This window comes from Oncorhynchus clarkii, chromosome 6 (assembly GCF_045791955.1).
Source record: "Oncorhynchus clarkii lewisi isolate Uvic-CL-2024 chromosome 6, UVic_Ocla_1.0, whole genome shotgun sequence".
Taxonomy (NCBI): Eukaryota; Metazoa; Chordata; class Actinopteri; order Salmoniformes; family Salmonidae; genus Oncorhynchus; species Oncorhynchus clarkii.
In genome coordinates this window covers 15,499,133-15,517,494 of record NC_092152.1, presented here as the reverse complement: position 1 = coordinate 15,517,494, position 18,362 = coordinate 15,499,133, and the positions used below count along the sequence as shown (strand labels likewise).

Here is an 18,362-nt window from a genome sequence, read left to right as displayed (position 1 = left end):
GTCACATGGTAGCGATGGTGGCGTTAGGGATGTGTGTGCTGTCGGGGGGGCTGAAGTATGCACAGGGAGCAGCAAGCTGAGGCCTAGGGCCTCCAGCCACAGCTGCCCTGCACTGATGGACGCATGGCTGGCAGACAGATCATTAAAGGAGCCCTGTTATCTCCACAAGGTGAACGTTGCCACAGAGTTGCCGTAGCATTTTTATAGCATTGCTGCTAGGGTTGCTGCTAGGTTTGGTAGAGAATTGCTACAACATTGTTACAGTGTTTCTACACAGAGTTGTTACAGATTGTCTAAAGCAATAGTATTGATAAAGTGTTGGAGCATTTGCTAAGGCTTAGTTGCTACAGTGTTTCTTCAGTGTTATAGAATGGCTTCCCTGGCAGTACAGTTGGGGGGGGGGGGTTGAACTGGACTAGCGCTTTAAAAAATTGTTTTTTTAAATATGCTCAACTGTAGTATCTGTGGTCACAACACTAATTCAGATATCTGGCATTATAATTTTAAAAAATGGTGGTTAATCATATCAGCTACACATTAGGACTATTATACAAATCCAAGTGCTATATCGAGTCATAACATAAAGGGTAGGTAATGTCAAGGGGGAAAAACATGCTAAAATAAATCAGCCTTAGAAGACAAGTTCTTTGTAGTGAAGATTGAATAACAGAATATAGAGAGCGACAGGAAACAAGAAAAAAACAAGGCATATTGTTTCGACATTATTGAACTCTGAGTTACGGACGCAGCTCAGGAAAAGAGTCCTTGTTAAAACTTGTCATGAATATAGGTGTCATAAGTTTATCCTGTGATGTGCTTTTTTTATTCCACCCAAACCGTCTTTTGATTGAGGGATGAAAGGATGAAGAAAAAACAGATTCCCTGCTCTGGCATAACAAGATTGAGAGGGTTTCTGCGGTGTACCTGAGAAAGGCAGCCTTTGGTAAACATTAGTATTCATGGCTTTGAATCCAGGGGATTGGCCAGAGATTGCCAACCTGCAAATGAAATTGGGATTGTATGTCAACACAATGGAGCATTAGCAATGCTTAGCCATCACTTTAATATTAATCTTTGATAAGACAGGTTCCCTCACCGGTCCCCTCAAACCATTTCATTTTTTTAGTTAAAATTTTAGCAAAGAAGCTATTTCTTCTCCCTCCAAAAAGATAGGTTATTTAGAAAATAACCTTTTTCCATCAATAGTTTTCTGTTTGTAGAGGCAGATGACCAGGCAAAGCTGACAAGAGCACAGATGGAGTTGAGATACCAGATTTGAGCAAACACAAAAGCCTTTTGGAGACACTGACATCGCTCACTTGCCAATGTACTCATTTGCTCTTTCAATGGATTGACCTTCTGGCATGCCAGGAGAAGTTCTTACCATACTACCCCTAATATACAGCAGGTGGACTTATGACCATATAACACATAGGGTGTTTCTCAAAATGCATACAACCGTGCTCCGAGCACGGAGGGTCGGAGTATGAATCCAAATCAATGTATGCAAAACGGAGCAAGGAGGGCACTTCTCGAATGTGTACTCTGTTTATACATATTTTGAAGCATGCATCGATGCAAGCTTCAACGGAAAGTATGCACGAAAGTGCTAATTTTGGCATGGTTACCTGCCTACAATACAATACCCACTGTGTAGTGTGCATAGGTTGTAAGCCCATAGTAAGTCAATAGAGCTAGCTAATACAATTAGCTAGCCAGATAGCCGCAAAGAATTGTTAGCTAGCTACCCACGAATAATCTACTATGGATTACATTGGTTTTAGGTAATATTTGCCTGTTTTACTGTCTGGTTAGCAACATTATCACAATTCACATATTAAGTCAAATGTTTGCTTTGTCTATATCGTTTCATCTTTATTGCCATTATCCTAGCTAGAAGAAGGAATGTTCTTTGAATGGGTAAGTCCATAGTATGTCAGTAGGGCTAACTGGCTAGCTAGATAGCCACGAAGAATTGACCTACCTTGCATAATGATCTACCTTGCATAACATTAGTTGTAGATAATTTTTGCCTGTTTAACTGGTTAGCTGGCTAGCTAGATTACAATTAAAATATATCTAGCTAATAATTATGAAGTAAAATGTTTGCTTAGTGTATATCTTGTTTCATCTCCATGTTTGCCATTGTCCTGGCTGGAAGAAGGTTCAGTGAATGGGGAATGCGAGTGCTTCTCAAATGAAATGTTTTTTTTACTCCTTTTTCTCCCCAATTGGTAGTTATAGTCTTGTCCCATCGCTGCAACTCGACTACGGACTTGGGAGAGGCGAAGATCGAGAGCCATGTGTCCTCCCAAACACCACCCTGCCTTCTTGACACACTGCTTGCTTAGCCCGGAAGCCAGCCGCACCAATATGTCGGATGAAACACCGTTCAACTGGGGACCGAAGTCAGCATGCATACGCCCGGCCCGCCACAAGGAGTCACTAGAGCGCGGCCGGCCAATACCTCCCCTAACCCAGGTGACTCCTGGGACAATTGTGCGCTGCCTCATTGGTCTCCTGGTCACGGCTGGCTGTGACATAGCCTGGTATCAAATCCGGGTCTGTAGTGACACCTCAAGCACTGCGATACAGTGCCTTAGACTGCTGCGCCACTCAAGGAGGCCATCAAATGAAATGTTTTATGCGTTCTCCACACTCTCGTCCTCACAAGAACGTACCCAAGAGAATGCACTTGGAGCATGAAAGCGTGGAGCACAGTAGTATGCATATTGAGAAACACCCAGAACATACAGTCTATGAGCTGTTTGATGATGAATCAACCAGAGAAAGAGAATGGAGTGAGTTATCAGACTGGAATACAGACAGGGATGGTGTCCCCAAGGCTGTCCACCAATCATTACACCCCCCCCCACACACACACACACACACACACACACACACACACACACACACACACACACACACACACACACACACACACACACACACACACACACAGAGAGACTATTCCTGAGGACAATCCTCAGACATCACCGGCTCCCTGCTTTCCTAGCTACGTTGTTACAGCAACTGTATCTACTGTTGGTGTTGTTTTCAAAAGTGCCATTGCGTCTCCCACAACAGTGTTTATTACTTGATAATAAGGGTCTAAGACTGAGGAGCAGGCCGTTTACTTTGGGCAACTTATTCATCCTAGCTACTCAATACTGCCCCCCAGCAATAAGAAGTTAAAGATCTCATCCAGGCCTGCCTGTTTGACTCCAAGTACCTTGATTGCTGTGGTGATAATCCTTCTCAGCATATTTCTATGGCTGACAGTGGAATTGCCAAACACAAAAAGTGTCAGTATAGTACAATGAACACTGCCACCACCATGCTTCACCATAGGGATGTTGCCAAGTTTCCTCCAGACGTGACGCTTGGCATTCAGGCCAAAGAGTTCCATTTTGTTTTCATCAGACCAGATATTCTTGTTTCTCATAGTCTGAGAGTCCTTTAAATGACTCTTGGCAAACTTCAAGGTGGCTGTCATGTGGCAAGGAGTGTCTTCCGTCTGGCACTCTACCATAAAGGCCTAATTGGTGGAGTGTTTGTCCTTCTGGAAGGTTCTCCCATCTCCACAGAGAAACTCTGGAGCTCTGCCAGAGTGACCATCGGGTTCTTGGTCACCTCCCTGACCAAGGCCCTTCTCCCCCAATTGCTCAGTTTGGCAGTGCATCCAGCTCTCAGAAGAGTCTTGGTGGCATAAACTTCTTCCATTTAAGAATGATGGAGGTCACTGTGTTTATGGGACCTTCAATGCTGCAGAAATGTTAGTGTATCCTTTCCCAGATCTGTGCCTCGACACAATCCTGTCTATGAGCTCTACGGACAATTCCTTCGACCTCATGGCTTGGTTTTTGCTCTGACATGCACTCTCAACTGTGGGACCTTAAAGCGAGACAGATGTGTGCTTTTCCAAATCATGTTCAATCAATTGAATTTACCACAGCTGGACTCCAATCGAGTTGTAGAAACTTCTCAAGGATGTTCAAATGAAACAGGATGTACCTGAGCTCAATTTCGAATCTCATGGCAAAGTGTCTGAATACTTATGTAAATAAGGTATTTCTGTTTTTACTTTTAATACATTTGCAAAAAATTCTAAAAACCTGTTTTCTCTTTTTCATTATGGGGAACTGCACTGTAATGTCTCCATCATTTCCTATGGACATCAGAACAGCGATCAATAATCCTCGATTTGGACAAAATGTCTACTTCAACGAGTTGGCAGCTCTGGTCTTTCTCCTTATCCCAGTCCAGACCCTAATCCCAAGTAGTTGAAAGAGGAAGCAGCGGGAGGCAGGCGAGCCGGCATCATTTTGAGACTACGTCAGAGAGCAAATACACCGCCAATGACCGCCTGTTTATTGGCGAACTAGCAATCACTGGAGAACAAACTGGATGAGCTCTGTTTGAGACTATCCTATCAACATGACCTGAAAAACTGCAATATTCTATGTTTCTCAGAGTCGTGGCTGAACGAGTACATGGATATACATCTTTCTGTTTTTTCTATGCATCATCAAGATCTGATCTGTCACCTGTTCAACTAGAGGTGACAACACTCTAGATTACATTTATGTCACACAGAAACAAATACAAGGCCCTCCCTTACTCTACCTTGGGAAAATCAGATATTAACTCTTTCCTCCTTCTTACAAGCAAAAACTCAAACCGGAAATACCAGTGATGCCCTCAATATGGAAGTGGACCGATGATGCGGATTCTAAGCTACAGGACTGTTTTGCTAACACAGATTGGAATATGTTCAGGGATTCATCCTATAACATTGAGGAGTTTACCACATCAGTCACCGGCTTCATTAATAAGTGCATCGACAACGCCGTCCCCACAGTGACGGTATGTACATACCCCAACCAGAAGCCATGGATTACAGGCAACAGCCGCACTGTGTCCTGCTTTCAAGGAGCGGGACACTAATCCGGACGCTTATAAGAAATCCGACTACAACCTCTGAAGAGCCATCAAACTGGCAAAGTGTCAATACAAGAGTAAGATCAAATCTCACTACGCCAGCTGACACACGACGGATCTGGCGGGGCTTGCAAACCATCACCTATTTGAAAAAGGGAAACCCAGCCACCAGCTGTCGAGTGGCGTGAGCTTAACATAAGAGTTAAATGCCTTCTATGCTCGCTTCCATGCATAAGAGCACCATCTGACATCATTGACATGTTCAACCTATCCCTGAGCCTGTCTGTAATACCAACTTGTTTCAAGTGGACCACCGTAGTCCCAATGCCCATAACGCCAAGGTAACCTGCCTAATTGACTATCACCCAGGAGCACTCATTTATAGCCATGACATGCTTTGAAGGCTGGTCATGGCTCACATAAACACCATCATCCCAGACACACTGGACCCACTCCAATTTGTACACCTCCCCAACAGATCCAGAGATGATGCAATCTCTATTGCACTCCAAAGTGGGGTGGGCAGTCTATGTTTTTGTTTTTCTATGTTGGGGTTTTGAGTTCAGCCTAGTATGGTTCTCAATCAGAGGCAGGTGTCGGGAGGAGGCTGAAATGATTTGGCATGAGCCCTCAGATCCTCAAAAAGTTATACAGCTGCATGATTGAGAGCATCTTAAATGGCTGCATCACCGATTGGTGCGGCAACAGTAAGGCACGCAATTGCAAGGCGCTACAAAGGGTGGTGAGTACAGCCCAGTACATCACTGGAGCCGATTTCCCTGCCATCCAGGACCTCTATGCCAGGCAGTGTCAGAGGAAGACCCAAAAAATGGTCAAAGACTCCAGCCACCCAAACCATAGACTGTTCTCTCTAATACTGCACCGCAAGTGGTACCAGTGCACTAAGTCTGGAACCAACAGGACCCTGAACAGCTTCTATCCCCAAGCCTTAACATGCTGACCAAACCGCTCGCGCGCCTGTAGGTGCTATCTCGCGCATGTCGATTTTGTACCCCCACACCAGACACGATCAAAACACGCAGGTTGAAATATAAAAGCAAACTCTGAACCAATTATATTAATTTGGGAACAGGTTGTAAAGCATGAAACATTTATGGAAATGTATCTAACTAGCTTGCTGTTGCGAGCTAATTTGTCCTGGGATATAAACATTGGGTTGCTTATTTTTCCTGAAATGCACAAGGTCCTCTACTCCGACAATTAATCCACAGATAATGGTAAACCAAATTAGTTTCTCGTCATCTTTTCTCCTTCCTTCAGGCTTATTTTTCTTCTTTGGACTTTATATGGCTGTTTGTTTATATGGCTGCAACCAACTTTACGCTCATCTTTCAATCATCCACATGGGTATATGCTCCTAAAATCCAATGAGGAGATGGCATGTGGGTATATGCTCCTAAAAACCAATGAGGGGATTTGAGAGGCAGGACTTGCAGCGCGTTGAGCGTCACAAATAGAATGATGTTCTAGCGCCTGGCCACGCAGACGCTCGCGAGCAGTGTGGGTGCAATGATTGAATAACATGTATGTGTATATTTATTTTGCAACTCTCGCGCATGCGACGTGTCTGGTCTGGTCAGCATGTAAGACTGCTAAACAATTCTTCTAAATAGCTAATTTAATGGCTGCCCGGACTACCTGCATTGACCCTTATTTGAACTAACTCTCATGCACTGACTCTATACACACTGGACTCTACCCAAACACTCACACATACTTACATTGACACCCCAACACACACATACGCACACACAAGCACACACACACTACATATACCACACACACATACAGTATAACATGCGCTCACATGCATACTGACACCCCCCATACACAACCCCACACACACGTTCACACTCACCACATACACTGCTGCTACAGCTCAGTCTATTATCTATCCTGTTGCCTAGTCACCTTACCCCTACTATGTATGTAACTACCTCAATTACCTCGTACCCCTGCACATCAACTCGGTACTGGTACAGTAGTCCCTGTTACAATAACAATACTTGTTTTTGTTATTCACTGTGTATTATTTTCCTTTTGTCACTATTTCTATTTTAGAAAATGTATCTTTATCCTAACTCTGCATTGTTGGAAAAGGATCTCTAATTAATAATTTCACTCTTAGTGTACACCTGTTGTTTACGAAGCATGTGACATACATTTTGATTGATTTGATTTTGATTTGAGACTTCACACGAACAGAACTCAGACCATCTCTCCAGATCTTTTGAGGGGTCTAAGTTACTTTGGACAGCACCGAGTTCACAAAAATTGGCTGAAAGGGAACAGGTTTGGAAACATCCTAAGGGTGAGCAGTCGTAAGAAGCTTTTTACCTACCCAGGTCTTAAAATTCATCCTCAGTTAGAAAAATACATATCTGTAATTATGTGCAATTATGTGAAGTTGGTGACTGAAGAAAAGCACTCATCACAGACTAAGCGTACACAGCAGGTCTGAAAACACATGACACCTTCATGCTTAAGCCTAGCTCGATGACATGCTGGTTTATTCGCCTAAGAAGAGTGCCTCTACTCAGCAGTGTTTTTGCACAGCATGGAAGCTCTCACCTAATATTTAGCAGTCATGCATAGCTGTGAGCTGGGGACTCTCGAGAAAGCTGTGGGCAAAGGCCTTAAAGATGCTTTGCAAAGCAGTGTCACAGAAGCCTGTTATTGCACGCTTGAGCAAAACACTAAAAATAGAATTAAGCCCAAAGTAGTTAGAGAAGCACTAAAACCAGGGGTACAGACAAAACTGGGCTGTTCCCCCTTTTAACCCTTCCAGTCCCCCGCAGGGTTCCCCTTCACCTGAAACACAGGGGTGGATGGTTGATATAAAGCACATTGAGTTGGTCTATTTTGAAAAGAGAATGATATTTTGTTTTCGTTCGATATGATTAGTCAGACAATCTGAAATGTTCTAGTTGCATTACATATATAAAGCGTCCATTATTTGTTGTGGATTTGCATTATAAGAAGACTAATTTACGTAGCATAACTGCATTTCTCCGGACGATAAATCAAACCCAAAGCGTACAGTTATTATTGCTACATGGTCAAATCGTTCCATTCTCATGCATCATGTCACTCTAATTGACTACAGCGTGAGGTAGGTGGAAACTTACAAACTGTTGTGTTCTTTGAGAGCAAAACAGATTTTTTTGCACACAGACTAGCAATTATAAAAAGGAGAGAAGGTGCTAAACACCTGACAGTCGAGGGCTGTTGTGTGTTCTTGTTAAAATCGAAACAATTCTGTTTATGCTTCCAAGTACTGATGTAAGAGCAGCCAAAATGTGCCATTCCTTGGTTTACATTCACTCACTGCGATGGGCATGTGAGGAATCTACAGTATGTAGCTCATTTTCGATTTGTTTTCAACTCTCACATGTTTTTAATGAATATTTGTAAGAATTTCTGGGATGAGGCCCAATTGTTTGATTTTGCTTAAGAAATTACATATTTGACACGGTGTGCATTATAATGGACACAGTAAAAGGAAGCACTCCCAAGTTCAGCACATTTTGTCTTTGAAAAGCTTTGGCAGGGTATAAAATCCACAGATGCGGCTGTTAAAATGTTGCTAAAGTACCTGGACATGCTGCTTAGCAGATTCTCAGTAAAATGGATTCTTACACTTTGGGTGATTTCATTAGAGCCATATTGGTGTCATGCCTCTCCACTTTAGCTCTGGAGCATTGAGGGTATATAAACCCTGCTTGGGTCTGTTGACTGTGGTGATGATGTTGTCCAGGCAAAATAGTTGGAGTTCCTTTGGAGCCAGTCTGAGGGCTCTCTTTTTGGTGGAGGACTTAGAGAAGAGACCCATGGCTCATGTGGAAGTGGATGGGTTGCAGGATGACCAGAAGGGCCCTCTAATTGAGGACTGTGTCATAGTGGAAACATTGAGGATGTCCTGGAGATGAACCAGATCAATGACAACAGTTTGATGAACACGAGTCAAGGTGACCTGACTCTTTTCGACATCAAGGACAGGATTTCCATGGGAGAGAGCAGCAAAAAGATACGATTTCGGTTAGCGAAGGCAAAAACTCTATGTTTATGACCGAGACTCTGACTGATGTAACGGAGGGGAGCCCAACCATGAGGTACATCTTGTTCTGAGACAGATGGACATGGACAGAAAATCATGGACTGAGGAAGGAACATTGAAAAGCAGCAGTGCTGTAGAGAATGGGACGGTGGACCATCAGATCATTCCTATGAAGAAAGAATGCTGCTCCCATGGTGCACACCTATACATATGCCTTATTAAAACATTCATGTTTTGAACAACCTCTATCTTAAACTCACTAGCCAGATAACTGAAACGTATGATTGCAAACGTATTTCATCCTTTATCTAACCCTATACATGTCTGTTTTTGTTCTGTCCTCTCAGAATGCTCTGGACCACTTGGCATGGAGGGGGGCATCATCTCCAACCAGCAGATAACAGCCTCATCCACACATCGTGCTCTGTTCGGCCTGCAGAAGTGGTACCCCTACTTCGCCCGGCTCAACAAGAAGGGCCTGGTCAACGCATGGACGGCTGCCGAGAACGACAGATGGCCCTGGATCCAGGTAAGACTCAGATACCAGCTGGGAGAGACGAGTCACTCAGGTTACTAGACAGAGACAGATGTGCCCACTAAAACTCCTCACACACCAGAGCAAATGTTGATCTGAGACGTGTGTGTACATCTGAATGTTGGCATCAATGCACTATTAACTGGAGTTTAGAAAGTCAGGATTTGTGACGTACTGTATCTGTTTTTAGAGTTTAAGTTACAGTACTTATATTATGCTTGGGTCCTATTTCAGGTACTATTTTTGCTTGTGGTGTGACATTACAGTTAATTAGTGTGTCAGTTGACTAGTGCCACAGTGCTGATTGGGTTTAGTGGCAGATTAAACAGTGAGAGCTGGACAGAACAGCTGTTGGTTACACTCCTGTGTGTATTACCAGTGGGGTTGCTGGAGCGGGGTTGCTGGAGACAGCATGTATGTGCTAAACCTCCGCCGTTCTTTCGTTCTGAAATGCAAATAAATATCCTTTACTCAGACCTACACAGTTATGTACTCCGAGATTTGTCTCAGAGATGCCAGTTCAGGCAACAAAGTGTCTGTTTAGTTGGATTCGTAATCGCAACAATAGGTACATTTCACTGTGAGGATATTGAAAGCAGTTAGTGAAAGGAAATGATATAATAACTATCCCATTGTGTCTCTAACAATAGACATCGATTATGGATTAATTTATTTTTTAGCTGTCATTTCTAAGTGTGTCCCAAATCTATGTTATAGATCACAGAAATTAAAGAGAGCGATAAACAGAAAGGGGGGCCAGAGAATGTGTCAAAGAGGGATAGACGAGAGGGTATATAGAACGAATGATCAAAAGAGATTATCTGAGGAGAAATACAGAGTGAGAAAAGACAGATACATGCATGAAAGGGAAAGGTGAGCGAGACTGAGAGAGAAACAGAGAGTGCAAGAAGAAGTTTATTTGCGTTGTTTTATAACGTATTTTTTTACTTATTTTGTACATAATGTTGCCACTACCGTCTCTTATGACCGAAAATAACTTCTCGACATCAGGACTGCGATTACTCACCACGGAATGGCAGAATCCTTTTTTTCCTTTAACGAGTCTGACGAGCCCAACGCGAATTATGTACTGCTGGCCCAGATCCCCATGATTTGCATGATGAGGAGGTGGAGAAAAAGTGGCCAGAGGGCAGGCTTCTTTCTGAGAATACGTAGGCAATCGAATAAACCCCCACTTCCTTCCATTCTGCTAGCAAACGTGCAATCTTTAGAGAATGATATCGATGACCTACGCGGAAGATTAAACTACCAACGGGACATTCAAAACTGTAATATCTTATGCTTCACGGAGTCGTGCCTGAACAACGACACTATCAACATACAGCTGTCTGGTTTAGCATCTGGTGCACGATATCTTAGGAAGTCTCGAGCTATTGCTCACCTGAGGTAGAGTATCTCATGATAAGCTTTAGACCACACTATCTACCTATCTACCTCATTTTTGCTCACCCAGAGGTGCCGCTCCTAGTAGCCGGGGACTTTAATACATGGAAACTTAAATCTGTTTTACCAAATATATATCAACATGTTAAATGTGCAACCAGCGGGACCACCTTTATTCCACACACAGAGACGTATACAAAGCTCTCCCTTGCCCTTCATTTGGCAAATCTGACCATAATTATATCCTCCTGATTCCTGCTTACAAGGAAAAATTAAAGCAGGAAGCACCAGTGACTAGATCAATAAGAAAAGTAGTCAGACAAAGCAGATGCTAAGCTACAGTTCCTTGGTGTCCACATCACCAACAAACTAAGATGGTCCAAGCACACCAAGACAGTCATGAAGAGGGAATGACAAAAGCTATTCCCCCTCAGGAGACTGAATATATTTTGCATGGGTTCTCAGATCCTCGAAACTGTTCTACAACTGCACCATCGAGAGCATGTACTGGTTGCATCACTGCCTGGTATGTCAACTGCTCGGCCTTCGACCGCAAGGCTCTACAGAGGGTAGTGTGAACGGCCCAGTACATCACTGGGGCCAAGCTTCCTGCCATCCAGGACTTCTATACCAGGCGGTGTCAGAGGAAGGCCCTAAAAAGTGTCAAAGACTCCAGCCACCCTAGTCATACACTGTTTTCTCCTGTTCTCTTTGCTACCGCACGGCATGCGGCACCAGAGAGCCAAGTGTAGGTCCAAGGGGCTTCTAAACAGCTTCTACCCCCAAGCCATAAGACTTCTGAACATCTAATCAAATGGCTACCCAGACTATTTGCATTGCCCCTCCCCCTCTTTTACACCGCTGCTACTCTTTGTTGCTACTCTACTTGTATAACTCTACCTAAATGTATATATTACCTCAACTAACCGGTGCCCCCTCACATTGACTCTGTACCTGTACCCCCCTGTATATAATCTTGCTGTTGTTATTTTACTGATGCTCTATAATTACTTGTTTCTTTTATTTCTTACTCTTATCTGTATTTGTTTTAAACTGCATTGTTGGTTAGGGGCTCGTAAGTAAGCATTTCACTGCAAGGTTGTATTCTGCGCATGTGACTAATACAATTTGATTTGAAGACAGAGTGGAAGGGAGAGGTGAGCAAGGCAGTGCGAAAGAAGACAGAGAGACACATGGGTGGAAGGGAGAGGTGAGCGAGACCGACAGAGAAACAGAGGGAGCGAGAGAAAAGCAGCCAAGCGCATGGAGCATGTAAGACAAATCTGAGATGACGTGGCGTCATTAAAACCACTGAGGTGGTTTGTTGGGCTTTAATGACGCCACGTGGGATAATGTTGGGGATTCTGTGGCGCTCTGGCTTCAGGAGAGGGGCTCTGGGTAATTGGGACATGAGTAGAGTGGTGTATACTTCTCTCAGCGCTATGGGGTTTTAGGCTCGGGGGCGGTATGTTCTGAAAGTGTGTGTGTGGGTGTGTGTGTGTGGGTGTTTTTTCCTAGTGTCAGGGCCAGCCCTGTCATGGTGTCAGGTTTAACACACCAGTTCTGTGTGTTTGGCTGATGATTTATTGTATTGAAAAGATAGCCAAGTGACCGCTCTAACAGTGGAAATATATGGCCTCAATGATTGAAGGCAGACGAGATCAGGTGGGACCATTCTAGCAAATGAGAAGGCAGATATGTGTGTGAACAACATGCACAACAACTAAGTTGTTTTTGTCAAAGTTGCCAGAATTCCACATGTATCCACTTACATCAGTACATTTGTAACAGCTTAAACATTATGAAGCTTATATTTGATCAAATAAGCCTTACTTAATTTGACACTCATAGACATCCATACCAAAAAGGGCTTATGTCACCCGGACAGATTTTGGGTGGAGTAAAACCTCTCGCTTCACCTCTTCCTCTCTGCTCTGTATTATTGAATAGCAAATAAATCAAACATACAGCGTCATACATTTTATAATACTGACATTGTGTATTTACACACCTTTTGTGGTTGTATTTCCAAATGTATTGTATATATAACTGTATATATAACCTTTTATAACTGTGTGCCTGTGTTTGTGAGCCTGTCTGTGTTTCTTCACGCGTCTCTTTTTGTAAGGGAGCCTGGATTGTCCTCATTAGGGCTCACACACACATGACATTGCTTCGCGACACTCCAGGGAAATATGGTGTTGGCGTGACGTTGACGACATACCTCTCTGGTGGTTCTTGGATGAATTGAGATGAGACAATGTGATATGCATGTCTAAAACAAATGAAATCACTTGTGAATGCTAACAGGGTTAGGCTATAGATGAGAAGAGAAAGTGTTACTTTTCATTGAGGGGATGCAGCTTCTACTGGTCTACTCCACTCCACCCTTAAAAATCCAATGTTTTGGAAATTAAAAGCTCTGCATACAGTAATTGAAGTGTTAATTAAACGTGAAAAAAGCTAATCACCACCACTTTCTTTAGTACTTTAGAACAGCCATGGCTTGGTATTTGTGTCATGGTTTGGCATTTATAGACATTTACTGATATGTCACGGTTTACGGACGCCCTTAGTAAGAGTAGAAGTTTGGTCGAGACATTAAAGCATTAAATCATTATTCACGTTGCATTATGAGCATTTTTGGACAGGAGTTGTATTATGCTTTTACACGTGCCGTATATTGTGGGAGCTAGGAAATGTCCCTCTCTGGTGGATCTCGTCCTAATATCTGAAGTCCTGCACTCGGTTGCCCAAAAGCATTTTAAGGCTACGTTCATCGTTAGAACCTTTGGAGGAGCATTATTACATCTCTGTTTCCCAACCATCAGTTGCTTTTGAAAACACTTGTTATTTAGCGACTGCCGCAGACCACTCGTAGAACAGCAAAGTACATTGTCAGATGTTTTTCTAAGCACAAAATTTCCGCTAAGCACAAAATCAAGATGTTTATCTGTATTTCTGTGACCGCCGATATCTTTAGAACTAATGTTACAAGTGACTACAAATACAAAGTTGCCAATTTATTTGCAATACAAGCAAAGGATATAAAGTTCAGTGGCGGCTGCTTAGGGGAGGACGGCTCATAATAATGTCTGGAACGGTGCACATGTAATGGCATCAAACAAATTGAAAACATGTGTTTGATGCCATTCCACCTATTCCACCCCAGCTATTACCACTATCCGTCCTCCCCAATTAAGGTGCCACCAGCCTCCTGTGATAAATGTTTTAAATGAAATCCGAGATGACTGTATAAAAAGGTACATGCAGTATAGGCTGCATACATTTCAATGATATTGAAATCAAGTTCATATTAATTGAATTTAGTTTAATTTTAATTGACTCTATATATTTCATGATGTGTAACGTGCACAATGATGCACAAAATCGTGATTTAGTGCATTATAATAGGTTAAGCCTCTTACAGCCACTGAGACGCCAGCGTCTCACCTAGCCAACAGGAAATGGAAATGCGTAGCGCCAAATGCTAATAGTACTCGCTAAAACTCAAACTTTCATTAAATCACACATGCAGGGTACTCAATTAAAGCTACACTCCTAGCCAACATGTCAGATTTAAAAAATGCTTTTCGGCGAAAGCATGAGAAGCTATTATCTGATAGCATGCACCCCCGAAATACCTGAAGGAAACAAAAGAATTAGCGTAGCCGGCGCTACACAAAACGCTACACAAAACGCAGAAATAAAATATAAAACATGCATTACCTTTGACGAGCTTCTTTGTTCTTTGTTGGCACTCCAATATGTCCCATAAACATCACAATTGGTTCTTTTTTTCGATTAAATCCGTCCATGTATACCCAAAATGTCCATTTATATAGCCTGTCTGATCCAGAAAAAAACAGCTTTCCAAAACGCAACGTCATTTTTTAAAATTCAAAAAGTTGCCTATAAACTTTGCCAAAAAACTTCAAACTACTTTTGTAATCCAACTTTAGGTATTTATAAACGTTAATAATCGATCAAATTGATCACGGGGCGATCTGTATTCAATAGCAGCAAGTCTTGAAATCATGGACGATTTTCTCTCTTTCATAACTTCCCACGGTGTATCCTCTGACAGGAAGTGCCTATTCCTCATTTCACCAAGGATTAACTTCAACCCAATTCCCAAGACTGGCGACATCGTGTGGAAGCTGTAGGAACTGTAAACTGGGCGCTATATATTTTCCCTTGCCCAAATAATAGAACACCTCACTGACCATTTTACTCGCCATAGCAGAGCAGGTTAGGCTGTTTTTATTCTATCCAGAGTGTTGGTGACTGCAACTGTACTGCTGGCAACAATTGACACTTTTTTTTGCCAACGTTTACTGACACCGGCCATATTCAATGGGTGTTGAGCATTCGGAAACTTGTCAGTTATTCTGCGCTCTGGCACACTAAGCCGAGAGTGCTTGAAATTGGAGTAGATAGCCAGAGTGAATTTACCAGCTACATCTATCAACAGTTGTCGCAGTGACATTCTATTGAAATGCATACTTGCATAGTGGAGTCTTTTGTTAAGACATGTTGCGAGCTAGCAAGCTAAACGATGAACCATAATCCCAACTCATGACGTTACTAACCTGCATGAATCTACAGGTAGCTTAACAGCCAGGTTCAATTTTAGCTAGCTAACATTAGGCTACAACTAGCAAAGCAAATGGCTTTGAGATATGAATAATAAGATCATACACGTAACATTAGCTAGTGAGCCAGCCAGCTAATGTTAGCTATATAGATAACAGTACACTTTAACTTGGAATGAAAATGATTAGAAATGTGGAATATCCGAAAATGTAGCTAGCTAGGCTATCTTACCCGTATACATCATGGATGGATGCTTCTCCCGGTCACGGATGCCATGGTTGCCCTTATTTTGAAGATATAATCCGGAGACAGGTGTTTTCTCCATCTCCTTAGCTATCATAATCTAATTCCACTTATTTCCAGAGCAACACTTATGCAGTTCTACTACGCAATATATATTTTTTAAAGCCGCGTCAGACAGGATTACCTACACATACTAACCAGCTCAAATAGACAGAAATGTGCTATATGGCAGACCAATCCGAACTCATCTCTGGGCATGTCCAGCCCACTCATTATCTCAGCCAATCATGGCTAGCGGGAAGGTTCCTGTCTTTTTGAGTGTTAAACTAACTAGACTCATAATTTAACATTTTTATTTATATTTACAGATGGCATACAAGTTTGTTATTGAGGCACAGGTAAGTTCACATGTTCCAGAAGGCATTTCTAAGTTCACGTTCAAATGGCTCTCCTGTGAAGTATTGACCCGCGACATATGCCTAGTTTCCTGAAACGAGTCACATATAGGCACAGGAGAAGGGGAATAAAGCATGCAAGATGAAGATATTTTTTTCATCACACAGGGGTTCTTTGCTTGTGTCAAGGACACAGGTCAATCTGATGGCCACAATGCTGGTAATTCCCTCAACAATTACACCCAATCTTGATTTGAGAGCATAATCAACTCTGAATATCTATCCAGCTGATGTGTTTTGGGCCCGTTAAGTTTTTAATTTTTTTATGTTGCAGATCGATTGTAGCTTCCATCAATTTAATTGTCTGTATCAATTCCAATTCCAATATTTGTTTGTAATTAATACAGTACCAGTCATAAGTTTGAACACACCTACACATTCCAGGGTTTTTCTTTATTTTTACTATTTTCTACAATGTAGAATAATAGTGAAGACATCACAACAATGAAATAGCACACATGGAATCATGTAGTAACCAAAAAAGTGTTAAATAAATCTAAATATATTTTTATATTTGAGATTCTTTAAAGTAGCCTTGCCTTGATGACAGCTTTGCACACTCTTGGCATTCTCTCAAACAGCTTCATGAGGAATACTTTTCCAACAGTCTTGAAGGAGTTCCCACATATGCTGATCGCTTGTTGACTGCTTTTCCTTCACTCTGTGTTCCAACTCATCCCAAACCATCTCAATTGGGTTGTGGAGATTGTGAAGGCCAGGTCATCTGATGCAGCACTCCATCACTCTGATTCTTGGTCAAATGTCCTTACACAGCCTGGAGGTGTGTTTTGGGTCATTGTCCTGTTGAAAACTAATTATAGTCCCATTATGCGCAAACCAGATGGGATGGAGTATCGCTGCAGAATGCTGTGGTAGCCATGCTGATTAAGTGTGCCTTGAATTAAAAATAAATCAGACAGTGTCACCAGCAAAGAACCCCCACACTATCACAACACATCCTCCATGTTTCACGGTGGGAACCACACATGCGGAGATCATCCGTTCACTTACTCTGCGTCTCACAAAGACACGGTGGTTGGAACCAAAAATCTCAAATTTTGACTAATCAGATTGGTGTCCTTTAGTAGTGGTTTCTTTGCAGCAATTTGATCATGAAGGCCTGATTCACACAGTCTCCTCTAAAAAGTTGATGGTGAGATGTGTCTGTTACTTGAATTCTGTGAAGCATTTATTTGGGTTGCAATCTTTTTTTTGCATTTTATTTAACCTTTATTTCATCACTTTAGTCAGTTAAGTCAGCAAGTCAGTTAAGAACAAATTCTTATTTACAATGACGGCCTACCAAAAGGCAAAAGGCCTCCTGCGGGGACGGGGGCTGGGATTTAAAAAAAAAAAATATATATATATATATACATAGTACAAAATACATATCACGACAAGAGCTACAAGACAACATAAAGAGCAACCTAAGACAACAACATAGCAAGGCAGCAACACATGATGACACAGCATGGTAGCAACACAACATGACAACAACATGGTAGCAACACAACATGATAATTTCTGAGGCAGGTAACACTAATGAATTTAATCCACTGCAGCAAAGGTAACTCTGGGTCTTCCTTTCCTGTGGCGGTCCTCATGAGAGCCAGTTTCATCATAGTGCTTGATGGTTTTTGCGACTGTTCTTGAAGAAACTTTCAAAGGTCTTCAAATTTTCTGGATATTGACTGACCATGTCTTAAAGTAATGATGGACTGTCGTTTATCTTTGCCTATCTGAGCCGTTCTTACCGTAATATGGACTTGGTCTTTTACATCTTTTGATGTCTTTGCAACCTACAATGTAGAAAATAGTAAAATATATATAAAAATCCTGAGTAGGTGTGTCCAAACTTTTAACAGGTACTGCATATGTATGCACATCTTTTTAAAATATTTTTTGTTAATTATTTTCCACTAACACTTCCACCCCTCCCCTAATGAAAACTAATGAACAACAAGACTTAGGCTTCTACTTCCAGGTTATACATACTATATACATTTTACAGACACAATCTATTTTACAATAGTTATCTTTTACTTGTTTTTACCCCTATCCTTCGGCTACCCTCGACCCCTCCCATCTACAGTTGAAGTTGGAAGTTTAC

The 18,362-nt window shown here is 42.1% G+C and overlaps 1 protein-coding gene across 3 annotated transcripts in view; it reads left to right on the top strand.

The window, feature by feature from the left end:
• Positions 1 to 18,362, top strand: part of LOC139410658 (EGF-like repeat and discoidin I-like domain-containing protein 3) — a 210,803-nt gene that overhangs the window by 118,114 nt on the left and 74,327 nt on the right. For all 3 annotated transcript variants that reach the window (XM_071156025.1, XM_071156023.1, XM_071156024.1), the window contains one exon: positions 9,367 to 9,548. In XM_071156025.1, the coding sequence (XP_071012126.1) occupies positions 9,367 to 9,548 (182 nt within the window). The remainder of the gene's footprint in view (positions 1 to 9,366; positions 9,549 to 18,362) is intronic.